This window comes from Haliaeetus albicilla, chromosome 27 (assembly GCF_947461875.1).
Source record: "Haliaeetus albicilla chromosome 27, bHalAlb1.1, whole genome shotgun sequence".
In the NCBI taxonomy this organism is placed as follows: Eukaryota; Metazoa; Chordata; class Aves; order Accipitriformes; family Accipitridae; genus Haliaeetus; species Haliaeetus albicilla.
Window position 1 is genome coordinate 21629720 of NC_091509.1, and position 17703 is coordinate 21647422.

Genomic DNA, 17703 nt, shown 5'->3' on the forward strand with positions numbered 1-17703 from the left:
GCAGCCGCGCTTGCTCTGTGCCTGGTGCTGGGCTTCTACGGAAAAACCTGGAGCAGAGTTTGCTGCAGAGCAAGGGCAGAGCACGGTGGGAGGGTGGAGGACGTACCGAGGGTGTTTGTAACACACCATCAAATTAGCTGCCTTCTAACGGCCGTGGCATTGCCTGTCGCTGGCAGCCACCCACCTCACCTGCCAGGGAAGCGCTGTGGGAAGCCGAGAGTACGGCTCTTAGCCTGGGTGGTAGATAGGCAGGAGAATTCCCCTTCACTTCCAAATGGACACTCTTCTTCTGTAACAGCATCTCTCATTTCATGTAACGTACGTGTGAGATGCTACAGAGCCAGTGTTAACAGCAATACGGATAAAGCTACAGGGAAGGACACTTGGCTATTACTGTTTTTAGCACTGAGTTTTGCAAATTACTGGTTTTCTTCCTGTGACCCAGGGAATGATTTGACTCTCAATTCACAGCTTTTCTTTTAGTTCTCTGTTTAAGGACTATCCCATTTCCACCACTAGAAATCCCATGAAAGAAGAAAGCAGAAATATTTGAAACACAGAGACATTCAATCCAAGGTGAATCTTGCCTTACTTTTCGTATCCATGCTGAAAGCAGCTGATCATCCAGCCCCCTTTCAGGATCAGTGTGAAAACTGCCTTTTTGAGATCCTGATTTATTTCATCCTAAGGGAGTCGTGTAAGATAGGAGGGATGAATAGGGGCGATACCCCTCCTCTCCCCCAGAGGAGAGCACGGGAGGCCGCTCTGGCAGAGATGTCCACTTTGCCACCTCCAGCCTGGGTCGGCGGGTCCCGCTCCACGTCCCACTCATCGCCCTGCCCGTGCCCGCGGATCCGAGCCGCCAGCCTGGGGTGACGGGTATTTTGGCCCCGGCAGTGGAAGTGGCCGCGCATCCACAGGGCACGAGGCGAGGGCACGCGTGGGTGACTGTGTTTGTCTAGGTCAGAGCTGTGTTTTGGCGGGTTGGTAGGGGAAGGCGCAGCCTTGCGTGGAGGGTGTGCAGAGGTTCTCCAGGCTACGCGTGGGCGTACAAAGTGCAGGCTCTGATCCAAAGAAGAAAATAAAAGGAAGAAGCTTGGCAAGGCACGGCGTCGCCTCTGTGCCACGCTATGTCAGCGGCGGGTCGCGGAGCACGGGCCGGTGCCCAGCGCCGACCCCAGGTTCTGCGCTGTTTGCCTTCCTGGCAGCTGCCCGACACTCCAGCTGGTCGCTGAAGTTATCTGAGACCTTGCAGCACACGGACCCCGGCTCTTTACCGCAGCGATACGCCGTCCATGCCGCAGCAGGCAGTGCTGCCGGCGGAGCGAGGTACTCGCGCCGCGCCGGTGGGATGGCGCAGAGCCCGGTGTGCCTGCGCTGTGCGCTGCGCTGGCTGCGCGACCGCACCGGCCTCCCTCCTGTGGGCACGGACCCTTAATCTAAACGTAAGGGAGAAACTGGTGAGCGGTTCACTGACACCAGCGTTTACCGTATACAGAGCCATTCCTCAATGGTTTTCTGGGTAGGAGAGATTAGTTTCCAAGTATCAGCACCAGAAATACTCTATGCAGTTGCCATAATGTTTCATGCAGGAGATGGAAAAGCAGCACGTGTGCTTTTTGCCTCTGGATACTGAGAGCTGGAATCGGTAGGCTCTGGTTAGATTTTTGGAGATGATGTTAATGAACATCGATTTTCTGTTTTCCTGCATCAGGGGAAAGAGGCTGTGCCGCATGGAATTAAGCTGCTCTGTTTTAGATATAATCCCAATGTAAAGAAAAGACTTTTTACTACTTTCCAAGTAGTTCTTGGCTTTTATATGTTAAGCATTGTCATTTGGGAAACTGCTACCACGTGCACTGGTTTTGCCCTGGGATATATATGAGAATATAGCAGAAAGGGGAAGAGAATGAATACATGTGAATTAAAGAAAATACTTTTCCTAAGCAGCTCCATAGATATCTTCTAAATAAACATGGTCTCCCCTTTGAGAGCCTGTGGGAATTAGAGCAGCTAGGAGGGGAACAAGTTTGAATTAAATACATTGTGTTTGCTAGATAAAAATCAATGGATTATTCAAGGGAAAAAATATACAGCATGTTCTAATCACTTAGCAGCATAGCCGAGGCTCACGTTAGCTGGGGGAAGTGAGTTAGAAACAGCAGTGCTTGGTAGAAATGTTATGATGAGAAAGGATTTTACAAAACCCAGCAAAAGCAAACGGATCTTGGAAATACTTAGAGACAGGTTCTTGTCCGACTTTAAGGTTCTCTGAGGTTGCACATGGCAGAGCAGCATTTCAGTCTGACTGGGAAATTGAGGTGCTGCTACCCACACCGAGCGGCACCCACATAGTAAATAACACCATGTTTTGAGAAGCACATTTAAACTCCATAGCATTGTTTCTTTTAGTCACATGAAACCTGGATTTTCCAGCAGATCTTGTGCACTTGATAGTTGCATGCCCTTGTTGTGGTGCTGAATGGGAGGGACGTCCTGGGTCCGTGGAGGCCTGAAATCGGGGAAGGTGAGAGTCACGGGTCAGGAAAGGGATGCTCACCTGTGTTTTTAACTAGCAATTGCCCCTGAAATGGAAAAAGCCATATTCTGAATCAATGAACCCCCAACCTGAGCTGCTGCTGCTGCTAGATACTGAAGTTTTATGCTATATCAGGAAAGTTGTGTTGCATTTGTGCTCTAATTCTGTGAGAGAGGATGAGATTCTCCTCCCTATCTGCTCATGTGCCCTGCTCTATCTGACAGTACCTATACAGAAATAAATGGCTGTCTTTGGGACATAAGTGATTTTTGAAGGGAAAAGCAGTAGCTGGAACTCACGTGACTTTTGGTTAAAGCATTTTCCCAGCCCATTTGCTGAGACCAGAGGGCTGAAGACACAGACACACACACACACATACCACTTACAATTTCTGTTCTCTTGATGGCCATTGTCCACTGGTGGGGCACTGTGAAGCCTTTAGTCCCACCCAAAGGGAGGTAACGCAATAGCTTTTAATGCAGTTTTGCCCTGGGGGCTTTCATTGCAGGCTGGAGGTGGCATTTTTCCTCTGTGCAGACTGCCTTAGCCTTTGGTAATAGAAAAGTCCCAAGACTTGGGTGTGAGAGAGTGTACACATGGAAAAAGAAGTTGGCACAAGTGAAACCCGAAGATGGTAAACACTTTATTCTAGGAGCCAGAACACTGTGGCTCTTAAAACTAGTTTTCTGTGGTTTGGATTCTTTTTTCCTTACTACATTACTACGTGCAATACTGCTCTGCAGGCATAGCCAGTAGTGATGGACTTTGCCACACTGGTGAGGACTGGTCTCTCCCAAAGCGTGGAGATATTTGGACTTAAACCACTTCTGTCTTTCTGACTCTTTCTCACCGGTCAATGTCAGTGGTGACTTTTGCAGAGAAAATGGTCATCCTGCAATAGATGGGGCTGTCAGAGGAGAAGAGGCACGCAGAGGAACCTGAAGCCCTGCTCTGCTGTGCTCTGTTGCTCTGCTGGTTTGACGAGCAGCACACCTGTGTTTGCCATTGGGTGAAAAAGACTCCGTTTTTAAACATTTGTTTCTGCTTTGACTCTGCCGGAGCCTTGGTGTAGCCTGTACCTGCTGGCTGGGGATGGATGCGCGGAGCCCATCCCCGCAGCTCTGCTTTGGGGGGATGTAGACCCCGCACAGCGGTCGGTGCCGTTTCTGGGGTGCGCTCAAGAAACACGGTCGCATTTGTACTGAAATGTGAATTTTCAACACATTTCACCCCCTCAGCTGAGCAAGGGTGGGCTGGAGGGTGCCTGGATGGAGAGCCGGGGAGCAGTGGGGAGGGCAGGCACCGAGCTGGCAGGGCAGGGGAGCGGGCGGGGGGTATGGTGGGGTTGGGGCAGGGGGGACTCGCTTCACTTTTGCAGTTGATGCCAGTCAACATGTAAGCGAGCAGACCTGCAGAGAGTCACGGGAAGCTTGGGTGGCTCTGAAATACTGACTTGCCACCATTTCTTGTGGGAGGTGTGGAGAATATTCTTCTGCCTGCGTTGGCATAACCTGGTTCCTGTAAAATCAGCAAATTTTCAGTAGGTGATTGAATAAAGAAGTCTTTTGAGGACTGCTCGGGTTTCTCATTTGACAGAAATAAGATTGCATTGTTTGCTTTCCTGCCGGCAGCGTTTGCTAATGCATTTTCTCTCTCAGCCTGGTGCGAGGCCAAGCCGGGACGTGCAGGGTTACGAGGCGATGGAGTTAACTGCGTTCTCTCGAACTTCAGAGAGATTTTAGCCCAAATCTGGAGGAAGTTTTGAGCCCCTGTTTTTATCCCAAATGCTTCACTTTTACACCAGCCCTGCAGCACCAGCTAGTATTTGGAAACACAGTCCCTAGCTGAGTGCGCAGCTCACGTGGTCCTGCTGTTGGTTTCGCTGTGTGATCTCTGACACTTTGATAAAGGGAACGCAGAGGAGTCCCATGAGTGAGCAAGAGAGAGCACTTCAGCTTTCTGAGCTCCTTAGCATATTTGTTTCCTTACTTTAAAATAAACAGGAATTAAACGTCTTGCTGTCTCCCAAGAGCAGCTTTGACATTGTCAGCACACAAAGAGCAACAGCCCCTACACCGTAATCCCCCTCCTGTAGTAACCTGCCTTTTCCTTCTCTCCTCAAGTTCATCCATCCCAGGAGCCCGGCTGGCTGGAAGGGACCCTCAACGGGAAGACAGGATTAATCCCTGAGAACTACGTCGAGTTCCTATAACTTTGGCCGTAAGAAGTGCCACTGCTGAGCTTTACATGGTATCCATGGCAGCCGCTGGCAGGAGTCCTGCAGACCATTTTGCTCTTTGCCACTGTGCGACGCGGGGTGAGGACTTGCCCGTACCCACTGAGATGAATGTTTGCGCGGATAATAACGTTCGTGTCTCCTGCCGCGCTCCTGCGGTGCGTGCCGGGGCTGTGGGGGGAAGGTCCTGGCGAGATGTCTCAACTCCTCCAGCCCCGAGCGGAGGCCGGTGATGCCCAAAGCCCACATCCCCGCTGGGAGCCCTCACAGCAAACAAAAAACCCCAGCAACGCAGCAGCTCCACGCCGCAGCCCGAGTGCTTCGTAGGGGACGAGCCTGCGAACTGTGAACCGGCACGAGAGAGCCACTGAGCCTGGTGTCCCCTGCGGTGAGACAGTTTACTGGCTCTGAAGAGCGTTAGTGGGAGCTGAGGGACCCCAACCCATCAGCCGGAGGGAGAGAGGTCAGCAGCGAGGCGTCCTGTCCTCCCAGGCCCTTCTCCGCTTTCCGACCAGCCCGAGCGAAGCTCTCCCATCCAGCCGGGGAGCGAACCCAGCCCTTTCCCACGCCGCTGCGGCAGGGGAAGGGGTGAGGCGCTTTCGGCTGATGCCAAACCACAGGCTGCGTCTGCAGCAGCAGTTTGCATGAGGCTGAGCTTCCCACGGCAGGTCGGGGGCAGCCCTGGCGAGGGGGCAGCCGTCCTGCCGTGCCACGGCAGAGCTCTGCTCTTGCGGGCGAGAGCGAGAAGCTCAGTGGGCTCTGCAGGGTGGGCACGGCACCCGCCGGGAGCTGTCAGGACTCAGCAGGCATCAGCACAGTGGAGGGGAGAACATTTTGGACCAAATCTCTCAAACTTTTTTTTTTTTTTTTTTTTAAAGATTAAGATTTTTGCGAGGTAAACATCTGTGATCTCTGCAGTCTGCGTTTCCTTCCTGGAGGGCAAGATGCAGCTCCAGATAAATACCACTCCTTTTGTTTGACTGGCTGTTTTGTATCTCCTCTTTCCAATGCACATTGCACAGAGACATCCATGCTTTCGCGAATGCCCAGGCCGCTGATGTGCCATTTTGGAGCTGCGTTTGCCACTCTCCGCCGTTGCTTTTTCGGTGGTCTCCTTGCTTGCAGCCTGGCGTGTAGTCTGTCCGTGCCAAGTCTGTGCAGTACTGGTTGTGCAAGGTAAATTATTTCCATACTCACAGGACATTTGTTGTTGGTGTGGCCAATCTACAGTCTACAAAGAACAAAGGACAAGCTCTTCGGCTCCAGCACCCTCTGTTCCTGCCCTGGAGAGGATGCTCGTGCCTCCATGGACATGTGGCGAGTGGTCAGCAGAGCGAGTTTGCAAATCCCTCGCCATTTCGGGTTGTTTTTAAGGGGGAGGGTGGGAGAAGAAGCCCTGCGTGACTGCAGAGCCGGGCTGGCCGGGTGGCATGTCAAGAACTGGAATGATTATATTTTGTCATAGAAAATGGTGAAAGAAACCCCAGCCTGTTGACAGAGAGACTCTGTTGTGCAGAAGCGACACTGTCGCACGCTGCTGGGGGATGGATGTCGTGTCTTTTTGTAATAATTTTAAAGACTCCGAGTGACTGAATTGCTGTATGTGTCACTTTTTATTTTTGAAAGAATTAATGTATAAATAGAGTATCTTAAAATATTATGAGGGAAAGATCTATATTTGATATTTTTAGAAGACCTGTAACGAGAGAAGTGAAGGACATTTGAAACCGGTTACAGAAAAGTGCTTTGCAAACACACTCGCATCCACAACCACCCTCCGGGCCTTGGGCTGCCTTTTCATTCGCTTCGTGGTGTCACTTAGAAATGAGGGAAACAACTGAAATTTCAGACCTCTTTACATTTCTTTCACAGTAATTAAACTTCCTGGACTTTTGTCTTGGGGAAAAAAAAAAAAAGAAGAAAAAGTCGGATCTTTTTTTCCTGATTTCTAGGTCGGGCGTGGTACAGCTCATCTCCTCGGCATTCTAACCTCTCCATAAGCGACACACGGACCCCTCTGGGGATGCCGTGGGCACATCACCTGGCTGGTGCTGTTTGGGCAGGGGTGAAGCCTCCAAACTGTCCCATGTTTTCTGCTTTCAGGTGTTGGATGAAGAGGACCGAGAGGTTTGTAGAGATAAAAGCCGGTGTTTCACCGGCAAGTTGCTGGTTCACGTTCATCCTTGGATTTAATAGTGAACATTTGTACCATTTGTTGATTTTCCTGAAGCGGAGGACCGGGCTGGGCTTCATCCAGCCCCAGCAGCCGCTGCGGTGCTGCCAGCCGGTGCTGGGACCTCGGGGGCTGCTCAGAGCTGGCTCGGGCACCAGCACCGCTCGGGGCAGGCAGTGCAGAAACCCCCTTCCAGGGCTGTAGGAGAGGGAGAGGAAGGACTAAATGGAAAGGAGAAGGGGGAAAAGAAAAAAAAAAGGCTTAATATTTCATCTGTCAGCACTAGTTGCTTGTGTTTGGGACTGTCCCATCCCAAGCCGCTCCTGCAGCGGGATCCCTGCTGCCTTCCTGGGACGCTGCCGGAGCCGGCGGCTTTCAGCTCAGACGGGGGTTTTCCAGCACGGCCTTCTGTCTCAGATGTGATTCTTAGCCTTTGAACAGAAGGCATACCATGGACAAATGAGCATTTGAAACCCATCAGAAACACCTTAAAAGGCACATTTAAGGGCTACGGTATTTAGGGACCTCTTTAGTAATGCTGCACGAGCACCAGCACAGGCTGCTCTGCGCCAGCAGGCTGCTGCCGGTCCTTATCCCCAGAAAACCTTTTAGTGCTGTGTCCCCCTTTGGCTCTTCAGATGCTTGAGTTATTCTGAGACAGTAGTAAATTCCTTTTCCTAGGCATTTAGGAGCTTTTGGATACGCTACCTAGAGAGTTACTGGGAACAAAAGTCCCACGCAAACATATTTGCAAGGTGCCTTCTGGAGGAAAGGAAAATAAAGCATAAGCAGAAGTTATTGCTCTTACAGCAGAGCTGGCGGAATTTTTTTTTTAATTAGAACTTTCCAAAAAGAAAAATTTGGCTGAAATGCTTACTAAATGTTCCCATTTTGGGCCAGCTTTAATACTGGAGTAAGCATTGGTTTATTCCAAGAGAAATTAAAGGTAGAAAATATTTTTTTAAACCAGCTTGACATGGCATTTAATGCTTAATATTAAAGTCATCAGTCAAAATTATAAGAAAGCAAGGATAGCCAGACTTGCCGATAGGTGGAGTCTCTCCTGTATTCCTTGTCCCATCATTTTAGGTATTAAACCAAAAAAAAAAAAAAAGACACGGTGCAATAATATCTGTTGAAACAGATGTCAGCCAAGTCTCAGGGTGCAGTCGTGACACATTTCAAGTCAATGGCACAAGTCCCACGGGTTGGCTGTGGCCCGGCCACCCTGCAGCAGCCTTGGTCCCCGTGTCCCAGCGGCCACCGACACGTGTGGCGTTTCTGAGGTCGCCATGGGCCCGTGTTCGAGCTGCTGGCCTTTGCCTCTTTACTGATTTTGCGGGGTTTTGCAGCAGCAAGTGAAGCACCTTGGATGGTTTGGGAGCACCCAGGCTGCGGCCAGCGCTCCTGTCACCTCCCAGTGCCCTACTGGGGGCTTGGGGTGGGATGGGTTGGGTTGGGTTGGGTTGGATTGGATTGGTTTGGATCGGGTTGGGTTGGGGGTGGGTTGGATTGGATTGGACTGGGTTGCGGCTGATGTTGGGGTTGGCTTGGCTGGTTTTTTTCAAGCAGGCTATTACTCAGTAAGAGCAACAATTTCAGACTCTGGCCATGAATTTTTCAGATTCCCATCTGGCTCCGCAGTCAGACAAAACATCCTCCTGGTAATTGTCTTGTCTCGAGAAGACTTCTGCCGAGTTCGGTGGCCTGAATAGCAGCCCAGACCATTACAGCTAATTACAGCCGTGCTCCTTCGTCGCTCGCAGTGCTCCGTTATTGCTGTAACACGGGGTATGTGGATGCTGAGTCCTCAGCGCCAACGCTTGAAGCCGCAGACGGGCTCTTGCAGGGCCCTGCTGCTGCTTGATGCAGGCTTAGACGGAACGGCCGTCGTACGCTGGATGGAGTTAGATGCTGTGAACGTCTGTCAAAATGTCACAGCTCCTCTGGGCGCCGGAGGGATGGGACCTTCCTGCACGAGTGCCCTCCAGCTGCGGAGGGGACCCCATGGGTGCGTACGGAGCCGTGTGTCCGTCTGCACTGGGACACGGCAAGACAGACAAACACCTTCACTTCGGGGAGCGGGCTGCAGTCTGTGATCCTGGTGCAGAAGTTTTGTGATATTCCTTTCAGGCTCTGCTGCCGCTTTATTTCGTGAATTGCAGTTGAAAGCACTGGAATTTTCCCTCGAAGAAGGATATTGCTTATTTTAGTTTCACTTCTGCTGACAGCCTAAAAGAGGGTGCCAGGGAGGGAGGGGGGGAGGCTGCTCCTTAGAGCCTCGCAGCGCTGTCACGTCTGGGTCCCGCAACAGCCAGCTGATGGCCCTGTTTAAATACTGCAGAGGAATTATTCTGATTTAGCTGAGAGATTTCACAGCACAAATCCAAACAGCTTCAAGCAATAGTTGTCCCCAGGGTGCCTCCAGGAGCCCTTTCTTTATTTCTGGTCACGGTTTGCCCCGAGGAGCGCTGGGGCTGCAGGTGATGCTCGGGCATGAGGAGCTGCATTCCCTCATCTTTTCCTTTTAGATTACTCCTCAGGAGGATTTTGTTTGGCGTTAGGACTGCTCTGCCGGCCTGCACCCCTCTGAGGACAGAACCAGGACAGTACCAGGGGAAGCGGGGAGTTTCCTGGGAGCTGCTGTCCAGGGAAGGGTGGGATTTGGTCAGCGGGCTCGTCGCAGCCGGCCGAAACACCGTGCTGGATGTTGCCCTTCTCCCTTGACACCTGCGGCCGTCCTGGTGTCTGGGAGCCACAACCAGCGGACAAATGTCAGGAAATGAAAAAAGCAAAACACACGGTTAGAGGAGGTGCAGTGGGTGAGGGCTCGTGGAAAGGGTTTTTTCACAGACAGATACACTACTTTTTAACGTGTTGCTGTTTTACAGAGATTTTGATGCCCAATGTCAGAACCCTTTAAGCTGTAAGCATGAGTTGATGGCCACCATACAAAAGCTGAAAAATCAGTATCGTCCTTTGCCATGGGAAAATGAAAAGGGTCTTCTGCTTCTCCCCATGTCCACAGAGATCTCTGCCACGTACTTTCTAGCAATATTGACCTTTTCAAGCTGTGTTTGCTGAAAGGGGACCCTCCACCCCAGACCCCACCGGGGCTCCCGGGCTCATCCAGCCCGTGCGAGGCTCCTGAGACCCAGCGAAGCACCCGCTGCTCCCCAGCACCACTGAGAAAGCCAGGCAGGCTTTGAAAAGCTAACTTATAGCTGCTGCTTCACAAGAAGGAGAAAGGAATAAGAAAAAAAAAAAAACCACCCCAAACCCTGATTTTTCTTGTCCCAAAGCATTCTCAGAAAGGCTCTGTCCCATTTTGCAGTGACACATCTTTCCTACAGTGTTGCCATTCATATTCTTTTCAGCCTTCAAGTGCATGGGCCTGAAAAGGCAATGAAAAAAAAGGTTCCTCAGCACCGAGGAAACCCTTTTCCCCCCTCAAGCTCAGCACTGTCCCTCTGTCACCCGACGGAGCAGTCCCTGCTCCCGTCTGACAGCCTTTGGGGAAATCGGCCCCCGATCCCTGCTTCTTATCAGTGTTTGGTGTGATCTCCAGAAATGATTGAAATATAGCGCAAAACTCGTGATTCCAGTGCTCTCTGGAGCAGCGCGCAGTAAATCATGGTCAGCCTGGAATAGCGCTCGGTAACAGAATACAGAGCACAGAAATATCCTCCCAGCCGAGCCACCGGCAAGCGGCTGTGCCTGCCATGCGTGCAGCCGGGCTGCGGGACACGGGAACAGATTCCGACAGAAAAGCAAACCTGTGTTTCTACTCAAAACAAGGAAACTTCATTTCCCTGGAAGTAGGCGCAGGCTTGATTACCCATAAGCTTTTTTCCACCAGCTGGAAAGGCATTTGCTCAGCATTTCCGAGGCCGTTCCAGCAGCCTTGCTGGGCACCAGCAGGGCCCCATCCCTGCCCTGTCCCCCTGTCCCCTTAGCAGGGCATCCGCACCCCGGGCTGCCGGAGGCATCTGCCCCATGGGACCGGGGACACGAGTCTCTTCTTTTTCCCTTTTTTTTTTTTTTAAAATCTTTTTTCCAGCAGCATTTCAACATTGTCACTTGCTTTGGAGACAGGGATGGAGGCGTGAACAAAGCAAGCGATGCTAGCGTAAAAAAAAAGAGGCGTTTGCATGTTCAGCCTGCAATCTGTGTCAGTGGGTCGGACAGGGCTTTGCGTGAGGTGATTTGAATGGGATTAAAAGGGAGTGGAGCCAGGGAAGGGGAAGGCGCTCCCTCGCCCGTGGCCCCGGGCACCCGTGGAGCTGCCGGCGGGTGCCTGGTCCCCGCGGAGCAGGGACGGCTGTGCCAGCTGCAGGCAGAGGCACAAGCATCCTCCAGCACCCTTCTGGGAAGATTTTTTTTTTTAATTTTATTTTAATAGCTGTTCATATTTAAAGGCCAAAGGAGCCCAGCATCTACCATCATCTCTCTCGGGCTGGAGGGCATGCTCTAAAAGAAGCACTGGGGTATTTTTTTATGCTGCAGCAGTGACACCCCATAGAACTGCTTGATAAAACACAAGCCCAGCCCTGCGACCCGCACCGGGATGGGCTGCAGGGCCGCAGTGGGTGCTCGGTCCCACCGCCCCCCAAACGGCGCCTGCCCATGGCAGCACCTCAGCAGACCCACATCCCTGCTGGGCGGGAGGGGAGCGGGGTGATTTTCTCTCCCGTGTCGGGGGGACCCGGCGGTGCCTGAGCAGGAGCCGGCCGGGCCATTCCTGATGGATGACGGCACTTGGCAGGAGGCACTTGCGCCCTCCCTGTGCTCAGTTTAGGAGTTTATCGCTGCCGGGATGCTCACTTGCTTTTCGCCTTAAGAAATCCTATCTATCATCTCCCCCAGTTTTTAAATCCCATAGATACATGCAAGACTTCCAGTGGCTGTGAAAGGCCGTGGTTCCCAGGCGCCGGTGTCCAAGGGGAAGCAACGCGTTCCCCCCACCCCCGGACCTGCAGGAGCAGGAGGGAGCGATGGCTCAGCACCGCAGCGGGGCCCTTGCATCCCGTGGGGTTTAATCAAGCAGATGGGACAGACCAAGCGTGCGTGTAGTTGCTTAAGATGTGAGGAACCGCGCGTGTTATTGCTCCATCCGTCCCACCTGTGGTGACACACGAGGACGGGAATGGTGGATGCTCCAGCCCGCTCAGCGTGGACCACGTGCTCTCCGATCCCTCAGTCCTGGAGATTCCCGCGAGCACCAAGCGATCCCCCCTGCAGCCATCCCGCAGGGGCAGGGGCAGGGTGCATCCCCACGCTGCTCTCCCCGCCGGATCCTGGACGTCTGCTGCTCCAGCTCCGTGGGAAGCGGGATGGCCAGAACCACGCAGCTTCGCCTAACGCGGGGATCCGCGGCCGGCTGGCACCCGCGGGACGGGGCTGCACGGGTGGCTGACGGCGAGAGCCCAAGCAGCACCTGCGCCCGTCAAATTTTCGCCCGTTCAATGCGGCATTGACTGAAGTCAGATTGGCCTGTAGCTGAGGAAAGTTACCTATGCAAAAAAAGAAAGCCCAGTGCTGAGGGGACATGTTCTCCTTAGCAAGTGCATGGTATTTTAATTATTCTAACGAACCAGAAACCTCAAAGCAATTATAGTTTGTACATTTGGGCTAATTCAAATTTTTAGCTTTTGGGAAATGAAGATTAAAAGCAAGGGGTTTTTTTTAAGAAATAGCCGTTTAAAGATCTGTTCTCTGGGTGAGGAGCTGATTATTTGAAGACAAGCGCAGCAAAGCAGCTTGTAATTTAGCACAACTGTTTGATGGCTCACGAGGTAGCACCTAGCTATTACTTATTATAAATCCTCCCTTCTGTTAATGAAGCTTATTCTTGCTTCTAAACCTCAGACAAAGGGGTCCAGAAAATCGCACCTGTGCTCTAAAACTCACTGACGCACTCAGGAAGGAGAAAAAAAAGTCCCAGCAGCCTGGCACCCTGGAAGTCTGCCGCAGGCTCAAATTATATGCAGAAGACAGGGAAGATGGTCTGGATGTGGGAGCACTGGCGGAGTTTAAATAAATCCATTTCCATAGCGAGATTTCTGTGTCCCTGCCGACGTGTGGCCCATCTCCCCAGGAGCCCCCCACAGCTCCCCGGCTCTGCGAGAGCATCGTGTCCCACCTGCTGCTCCCCCTTCCCTGCTTTACACCAAGGTCGAGCCGGTTGCCCTAGACAATTAGATAACTAAATATCTGCAAATTGATCAGAGCTCTCGCTAACAACCACCTGTGAGTTAAGACTAGCGAAGAAGCAATGGACAATGACAAAGGCACCGCCAAGGAGCACCAGAGCGGCCGAGAGGGGAATCAGGGCGACGGCAGACCCCCCCGCCGCGAGTGGTGCTGCGGCGCGGGGGGTTCGGTGCCCAGCCTGGCCCCTTCGCTCTGCTCGGTTTTGATCCCAGCTCTCGTTTCGGGCGACATCCCGCTCAGGGGCACGGGGAGGCTCTGCCCGGGTGGGGAGAGGCGGCACGGCCGCCCCGGTGCTGGCGTGTCCGGCTGCGGCGGACGGCACCGTCACCTCTGCGAGAGCCGTCGGACCCCGACAGGGCTTCGCATCGTGCCCTTTCGCGTCCACCATCCCTCCGCCCTCGCAGCTCGCTGGGGTGCCTTGCTACGGCTGCAGCAGGCTCAGAAAGCATTAAAATGGAATTAGAAGCAAGTTCTGTTAACCAAAGCAAGCAATTAGCTCCATGCAAAACTTGCTGGGAGAACATAAACGCAAGTTCTTATTTGTAGTCGATGGGACAACGCCGTCAACCTCCCTGGCCGGTTTCTGCTATTTCAGGCAGCCAGCAAAGAGGTTTTCTCAAGCCTGCCTTGAGAAATGCTGCCGGGGCTCGCTCTGCCGTGGCAGAAGGTGCCCAGGGCCAGCGCGGAGGGGTCGGGGCCGGTGGGGCCGGTGACCCCACAGCCCGGCCAGCCGGGACCTGCTGCTCCTGCTGCAGCAAGTGGTTGTGGGTTTTGGTTTTTAACTCGTATTTCCAGCTGCTGTTAGAGCGGCTCTTGTGCAAACAAGCTTATTCTAATGTTGTTTACCTATAACTTAACTCCTGAGGGAGGACTACCGTCCTGGCCGGCAGCCAGGGCTGTTGCAGCAGAGTGTCACGCCGTGTCCCCCTCGTCCCCCCGGAGCCTGGGACGGTGGCACCTCTGCCCCGGGGTCCGGCTCACAGCGAGGGGCTGGGAAGGTGTCCCGGGGGGGCTGCGGGAGCAGGGCTGTGCTCCCCCACCTTGGTCCTGGCTGCCAGAGCTCTCCGTCATGGAGCCGCATGGATGGGAGAGGGACGGAAAAACACCATCCCTGCCTGATAGATAGTCCTGCACGTGCCTTCTTAGAGCTTATTAATTTTGCTGCAGTCATTATCTATCAGAAATATTCTGGGCCTGGGAAACGCACGTGCATTTTCTGGCCTGCGCCTGCCCTTATTTTATTTGTTTTTTCTTTTTAATTTGGTTTTGGTTGGGTTTTTTTGTTAAATAAATGTTGCTCTGCGTTGGCCTGGTACCTGAAATGCCTGCTCCTCCGAAACACCCGGGGACGGCCCTCCAGCCACGGTAAGGAGAACCAATTAAACCAAAAGATCATAATCACTCCTCTGTTTATTATTTATTTCCCCAGCAACAATGATATATTTAGACCAAAAGCTTTGAGCTTTTTCAGACCCATTATGCTCAGCAAATCCCAGCAGCCGCGGGTGGCTGTGACGGGAGCGAGCAGTGGCCGTGGGGAGGGGGGGACACCAAAGGGTGCCGGTGCCGTGAGCCGCCCCGGTTCCCAAAGGGGGAACCCCCCGGCCCCAGCGGCTGGGGAGAGCCTGTGGCACTGGCAGCCCCTCGCCCCGGAGCGGGGCAGGTTTGGCCGCAGGGCAGGGGGGTGCGGGTGGGCAAGAGGTCTGACCCACACCTGGGAAGAAGCGTCTCCACAAAAGGGAGAGGGTGTGGAAGCAACATCCATCGAGTTTCTATTGGTTTGCCAAGCATTGGGTTGGTTGGCTTTATTTTTATTTTATTTTTTTGGTAATTGCTCTGGTCTGAGCCTTGTAGAAAGGTACTTTTTTTGTTTGTGGTAGGAACTGTGCAGTTCTGCTGCAGCTCAGCTAAAGCTGCAAGCCAAAAAGGAAAAAAAAGAAGAGAGTATGAGAGAAATGAGGAATTAAAAAATGCTGGGTTTTAATTTAGGATTGCTTCTTGCAGGAGCACCACTGCGGATGTGGTGGGGCGGTGGCCAAGGCAAGCACCTGTGGTGGGACGGGGCCAGCGGGCTCAGCCCTCCGTGATCTGGTGGCAGAGAAGCGTCTCTGCCTGCACCCCTCCTGCTCCGCGGTGGATGGCAGTGGTTCGGCCACAGCTGCAATTAAAGGGTGACTGATGGCTCAGTAATTTGAAAAACATGAGTCGACCATTTGTAGAGCAGCATTAATAACACCATCTATAAGGGGAAACGGCAAAAGTGCTGTACTTCTGGCAAGGGAAAAATATTTGTCAAACTGTTTGTGACTATTATTTAGGCAGATGATATTTCTTAATAGCTTATTGGACAAATATTATGGTTCCAGAGCTCCTGATTCCCTTGGCAGCTCTGTTTTCCCTCGTTCATTACTGTATCAGTGACTTCCTCCCGGTCCATCTCGCTGGGACGGTCCGTGTCCCGTGTCCCCAGCTGTGTTGCTGCTGGGGGACAGGGAAGCCCTTCCATGCCCACGGCCTGGCAGCACCCCCAGCCGCGAGTCCTGCAGGCAAAGCACTTGCCCGGTGTTTGCCCGGTGTTTGCCCGGTGCTCCTGGTACCTTCCAGCACATCAGCAGCGCGGTGCGGCCGTCAGTGCCAGGGGCTCAGGGGATGGGATGGAGCCAGGATGAGCCCGGTCCTCCCTCTTGGTGGGTGCAGCCACCCAGGGCATCCCAGGCAGCTCCCCCAGCCAGAGCCGGGGTGCCCGTGCCCGGCCGGGACGGAGTGGGCAGCTCCCCGCTGCAGCAGCTGGGACACAGGGGTTTGAAGGATTCGGCGCCTTGTGCATGGTCTCGTTAGCTGCCAGGCTGATTAACACCCGCTCCCATGGGACGTCTCGGGCAGCAGGAGAGCGGGGCAAGACCCGAGCCTGTCGGGTGGTGTTTCGCCGGGGCAGCCTGTCGGTGGGCAGCTCGGCAGGGCTGTTGTGTGACCTGGCAAGTGAGCCTTCTCTTTGGGCTGGTTTTTTTACCTTCTTTTTGCTGCTCTCTCGAAGTGAAGCTCGTTTGGGAGGTGTTTGACTAATCACCCATCCATGCATTACCGTATCTCGCAGAAGGGGCTCTTTGGTTATGCTGCACAAAGCGTTATTCCCCCTCCCAGAGACACTCACTGACGCTGCTGCACCCCGAAGCCCCCCCACCCCCCCTTTGTGCCCATTTATTGTCAGCGTTTGTATCTGAGTGGGGCTGCTTTGCTTTTAGTGCCTGCTCACAGTCATCTTCAAACTAAGGCGGCACGTTTCTACTAAGGTAATTTAATTAGAAAGACATGCATAGCAAACTACATAGGGCATTCACCTGGGGCTCACCATGCGGCAATGGCTGTTCCCACTGGAAAGAAAATCCCTACCTGGGGGACAGGGTGGCTGCGCGGAGCCGGGCCCCCCCTCGGGGTGCGGGGCTGCAGCGGGGTGGGAGGGGAGCGGGGATGCACATGGACCAGCTACCAAACCCGAAACACCTACAGAGGGTTCTTCTGACAAGATGTATATAACGTAATCTGTATACATGCTGCATAAAACTTTTAGATATTAATATTATTCTTAGTAATAAATATTTTACACACACACACACACAGAGCAGGCAGGAGCATCTGCAGCAAGAGGATGGAGTGCAACCACAGCACAAGAGATGTCCCTGGTACCTGCCCTTTACCTGCATGTCCCCCCGCTCCTCAGGGTCCCATCCTGTCCCAGGCAGTGAGCAGGGACCCTTTCCTGCGGCAGGAGCAGCACGATGGTTCCCATAAAACGCCCTCGCTGCAGAGAGCAGAGGGGCTTCTCACCATCGTTCAGCGGGATTAACGCTCTGCTGGATTTTACTGCATTATTCGTAACTGCTGGGATTCAGTTCACAGTCCCTCAGGCCAGAGTTTGGGGGTTTTGAGCCTTTTTTTTTTTTTTTTTTTTCTCCCCTTCTCCCTCTTGCAAATCCTGTCAGCACTGAAGTACAGGCACACGTGTGTGCAGCGGGGGCTGCGGCATTGCTCGCTGCTGCAGGGTGATGTATGGCACTGGGGGGGGTGGGTGTGCTCGGCCCCCCCAGAACAGCCCCACCACCCCAGAGAGGGGAGCAGCCACAGGACGGTCATGGGATAAATACACATATAGCTACGACGAGATAGAGAGAGAGAGAGAGAGATGGGCACACCGATGTTTGTGTGTGTGAAAGCCTTGTGCCTGCGAAGCACTGGCCTTGCCCTCCCTCAGACACCAGCCGTGAGCAGAGGGGACTTGTCACAGTTGTTGTAATTTGTCCGGACTAAAGAAAAAGGGAACAGGACACTGGGTGCACGCGGGAAAGCTGGGAAGTGCTGTTTGTTGGATGCAACCTGGCCTGCTTCAGTAAAAAGAAGAGAATAAAAAGATGGGGAGGAAAAAGAAAGGAAGGAGGAAAAAAAGAAAAGAAAGGAGAGGAAAAAAAAAGTCTTGAAAAGAGTTTAGAAATGATGCCCTGGCCCTGCTGGGTCATGCCCCCTTTGGAGGGGGCACTGGGGTAGCCG

General features: G+C 53.1%; 1 protein-coding gene across 2 annotated transcripts in view; it reads left to right on the forward strand.

The window, feature by feature from the left end:
• Nucleotides 1-6435, forward strand: part of ARHGAP26 (Rho GTPase activating protein 26) — a 155581-nt gene extending 149146 nt beyond the window's left edge. For both annotated transcript variants that reach the window (XM_069772772.1, XM_069772771.1), the window contains one exon: nucleotides 4663-6435. In XM_069772772.1, coding sequence (XP_069628873.1) covers nucleotides 4663-4751 — 89 coding nt within the window. In that variant the 3' untranslated portion in view covers nucleotides 4752-6435. The remainder of the gene's footprint in view (nucleotides 1-4662) is intronic.
• Nucleotides 6436-17703: the final 11268 nt, after the last annotated feature.